General features: G+C 41.8%; 1 gene segment (V, D, J or C); it reads right to left on the bottom strand.

Annotated features, from left to right (window-relative positions):
* Window positions 1–949: 949 nt before the first annotated feature.
* LOC118724843 lies at window positions 950–1,819 on the bottom strand. The segment is given in 2 exon segments: window positions 950–1,447; window positions 1,696–1,819. Coding segments are annotated over 2 exon segments (357 nt in total).
* Between the last annotated feature and the right edge of the window lie 2,632 nt (window positions 1,820–4,451).

Below are 4,451 nucleotides of genomic sequence, written 5' to 3'. Positions count from 1 at the left end.
TAATCACTCTGCCCTTTTTAGACCTTGTATCAATAATTGCCACATTTTGTTTTTATTGGGCATGGAAATGCCCAATATGAAACACTGAAATTCCAGATGTATTCCTCCTTGCCCTTAATGTGTCACAACAACCTGCTGCTTCATGACTATGAGGGTCAGCTACCCCTCCAAGTCTGATAACCCATTTCTCTGTCTGCTGGACCATTGGCACATAGAATTCAAAGTGACCTAGATGATGGTCATAACTAGTTTCGGTGGGACCCTTGCTGAATTCCCTGGTGGAAACAGTCTTCTTCTGGGAACCAGACCTCTAATCCAATAGAACCTAACGTTGAGGGAAAGAGAACAATAAATTCTGGAATGGGTTATAGGAGAGATGTGAGAAGAGTCTATTCCATACCCATTTCTTAGTTTCTACACTTGTGTGTATTAGCTAGGATGCTAAAAGTATCCAAATATCAGCCATTAGTATAATAAATTTTACTTCTTCTGGAGAATAGCATTGTAGCCACTAATGTTGGCCCTGAGTGGTTCCTTAGCTGAGCCTTTAACAGGCCATTCTATCATTTCCTCTGGATCATCTAACCTCTGTATCATGGACTTAGGTCATCTTTCAAGTTCTTGGATGGAATTGTGGATTCCCTCTAATTTTTGCCTCCACTGTCACATTTATAGTATTTTAAATTGGGTACTTTGTTCTGTGGAGATTCTGTGTTAGATATGGATGAGAAAATAAGAGAAAATTGTAAAAAAGTTTAAAAAATCTTCAAGTAACAAGATGGAAAAGTTTAAGATTCTTGTAGGCATCTGCTCCCAGGCAAATTTTAAAAATTTTCTGGATGAAGGAAATGCTTAGGAAGACTGATCTGTCACATATATCACACAGAGCTATGAAGGTTACATGTGATAATATGTATGAGAACTCTTGGTAAAATTGGAAAGCACTACATATGCCATTATTTTTATTGTAATTTTAAGGACTCCAGCTTGCAGGCACCCATCTCTCTGTGTTTCTGATATTCAGATATAAGGAGTTTTAATTCCCAAGAAAAGACAATAATTTCTATGTTCCTATTAAGCACCCCTTGACACAGGCACTGAGGCCAGAGGTTTCTGTAAGCCTCTCCCTGTCACTCATCTCACTGTGCCTCACTGAGAGCACAGAAGTACACTGCAGCATCCTCCAGCTGGCAGTCTGAGATCCTGAGGCTGAAGTTTTTGGTTGTTTTCTGGAAGTTCACGGAGAAGCGATTATCTGTTGCATTCTGTTGCTTAAAAGATTCTTGGCGGATAATGAAAACCATCTCCCCACTGGGAGGTTGTTTGTACCAGAACAAATAATACTCAGTCGAACTAGTCTCATATGTGCAGGGCAGGGTCACAGGCTCTCCCTCCTGCACAGACGTTTCTTGTTGAGGCTGAATTACCTTCTGGGCCAGGCTGGATCCTGTGGGAAAGAGGACAGAAAGGACTGCACTGGGGGATGGCACCAGAGAGATAAAGCAGGCAAACTCCCAGCTGGCTCCCATACCCACCCACCTTTCCTCTTCTTCATCCAAACTTCAGGCAAAATTCATCACTGCTTTTGCTTCCAATAGCTGCTATAAATGAGGAGGTAATATCCCTGTGTTTTTAATCTTTTTTCCTACTTTCTAACCCTACTGGATACTTGGAAAAGCAAATATGTTGCCTTACCAAGGCAAGTGGAGACCACAAATGCCCACAGCACACCCCGGCACACCATGCTGCCAGCTCTCCTCTTCAGGGTGAAAGTCTCTTGTTCTGATCTGAAACTTGGGTACCAGCTGTTCTCGGTGACATCACTGTCAGAACAGGAAATGGTATGTCAGGTGGGCCGTTGATTATGTTTTGCTTTAAAATGTTTATCAATGCCTGTTTTCTTTTACTTCAGAGAACAAAAGTTTGGCTATTACTCCAAAGAAAAAAAGATGTGAGGACTGTAATTTAGTAAATAGTTTTTGTAAAAATGTGATCTTGGAGTGGCGAATAGTATAGGTGAGGAAAATGGTATAGTCAAAACTAATGTAATGACTTCAGTTTTCTCTGTAATCTTTCTTTTTCTTTCTTCTCTCCACTGTTCCTTCTTCCCTCCATTTCTCCATCCCCCCTTTCTTCCTCTTTCACTCCCTCCCTGCCTTCTCTTCTCTCTCTCTCTCCCTATTTCCTTTCTCCCTTTTGTAGTAAAATTAATATCATAATGACCTCTGCATTGCTATAAAACAGGTTTTGATTATACTATTATTCTTTGACCAATTCTTTATTTTAATTATTTCTTAAAACTTCAACCCTATTTAATAAAAGATAAACCTGCAAATTTTCTGCACCTTTGCTTTGCCCACAAGCCATGCCCACCACAATGCCAACCAGCCAATTAGGAGAGAGTATGAAAATTAGCCCAACTAAGATGGTGATTAATTTGCATATCCAGGTACAGAGCAAAGACTGAAGACAGTGTACAAGGAAGCCAAGTGCTGCAGAAGGAAGTGAAGCTGCAGAGACACAAGCAAATGGGGTGGTGGAGAAGGGAGGGAAGCACGTTGGGCAGCGGATATCATCGCAGGAAGCTCTGTTGTAGGAATCTTCTTGCAACTGGCCTCTAGTCCTATATAATAAAAGGCAAATATGCAAATTGTCCCCTTCACCGGCAGTTCAACAGGAAGTTCTAGCATGGGGTGGGCCCCCTGGCCAATTACCAGCAACCCCTTCCATGGTTGGCATCACCCCTAATTGGCTGGCTTGAACTCAACTATGCATGAATTCATATCATGGGCCTCTAGTATAATGATAAAGAAAATAGCAGAATAAGAAACAAAACAAGATGGCAGTGTAGATAAACACCTAAATTGCTGGCTTGCACAACAATTTCAAAACTACAACTAAGAGTCAAAACGTCCAGCACCTAGAACCACAGGAAAGCTGCCTTAGTGGAAGTTCTACAACTAGAAGGAAAGACTAAAGAGCACTGAGATGTGCACAGGTGCTGAAAAGCTGAGTTACTGAGGCACATGAATTGGGCTGGCAGCAAGCGACTGAGTGCACTGCTTTTTTTTCAACCCAAAGGGAGACAAGCTCCCAATTACGCCGAACTCCAGTTTCTGAGAAGAAACTGGGGACCCAACTCCTATGGGGAGAAGCTGGACTCTCTGCCATCAGGTCAGAAAGTGAGGGTGGCACATGACCTCACTTATTTATGGATGATAAAGAACATTATAAACTGAAGAACCAAAAGATAGATATAGAGACAGTAAAACAACAAGCAGACTGTCAAATTACAGTGGGGAGGTTGGGGAGATCTGGGGGAGATAAGAGTTCAACCAAGGACTTGTATACATGCATATAAGTACAACGAATGGACACAAAATTCTGGGGAGGGAGGGTATAAATGGGAGGGGGGGCATTGGTATATGTACAAAAATAATAATTTAATAAAAAATATGTTATTAAAAAAAAGAAAGTGAGGGTGGCTCTCTTGCAAAAGTGTGTGCAGTAATCATTATTTACTGCGCTGGGGCGAGGGCTTTGGGGACTTGGAAATGTGGAGATGCAGAGATGGCTGACTGGCAGCTATCACTGTTTGCCACACCCTAGTCTAGTGAAGCCCTGAAACCCCACCCCGCACAATTTACAAACACATCCAAGCTCCATGCTGTGGCTTTTGCATATAATTGGCCTGCCCTATCTCAGCTTAACCTAACAAACTATAGCTCTGCTCAGACAGTTCCAAAACCTTCAAACCCCAAGCAAAGAGGAGAAAACTGTAGTTCTTGCTATAACTCCTGCTGGGTGGCCTCAGACAGTAGTTGACATACACCCCATTGGAGATCCAGAAGCTAGTGTATCTGGTGGTCAGTGTGAGAGGACATCAGATTTCAACTACTCACAACCATAAGGGACACATTCAAGAGACATACTCAGTGAGCATAAAAGCTCCACTGAAACAAGTCCTGCTCCATAAGAGTGTCTCCAGCACAACAATTCTTTTGTTATAGACACAGCGGGTCCTCACAACCAATTGGCCTGGAGGTCAATTCCTCCCAGTGATACCAACAACAATCAAGACTTAACTACAACAAGGCTGTACACACAGTCCACAAAGGGGTGCACCAACAGTGTCCACCTCAGGTAACTGGGAGGCTGAGCCTCTGGGCCATATGGGACATGTAACACACAAAGCCACCCTACCAACTCAGGGGTGCAGCAAAAATTCAAGACAAAGAAACAGAGAAAAACAAACAACTGGCTATAGAGTTAAAAATCATGGTTATAAGGTTTTTCAAGAATTTCCTAGAAAAAGCCGATAATTTTAGCAAGACCATCAAGGATATGAAAAAGGATCAACTAGAAATTAAACATACACTGAAATAAAAAAATATACAAAGACACAACAGTAGACTAGAACACATGAATCAAGTTAAAGATTTGAAAAACAA

This window comes from Pipistrellus kuhlii, unplaced genomic scaffold (assembly GCF_014108245.1).
Source record: "Pipistrellus kuhlii isolate mPipKuh1 unplaced genomic scaffold, mPipKuh1.p scaffold_m20_p_1, whole genome shotgun sequence".
Lineage (NCBI taxonomy): Eukaryota > Metazoa > Chordata > Mammalia > Chiroptera > Vespertilionidae > Pipistrellus > Pipistrellus kuhlii.
Note: the sequence above shows the minus strand (reverse complement) of the source record. Positions and strands in the feature narration are given on the sequence as shown.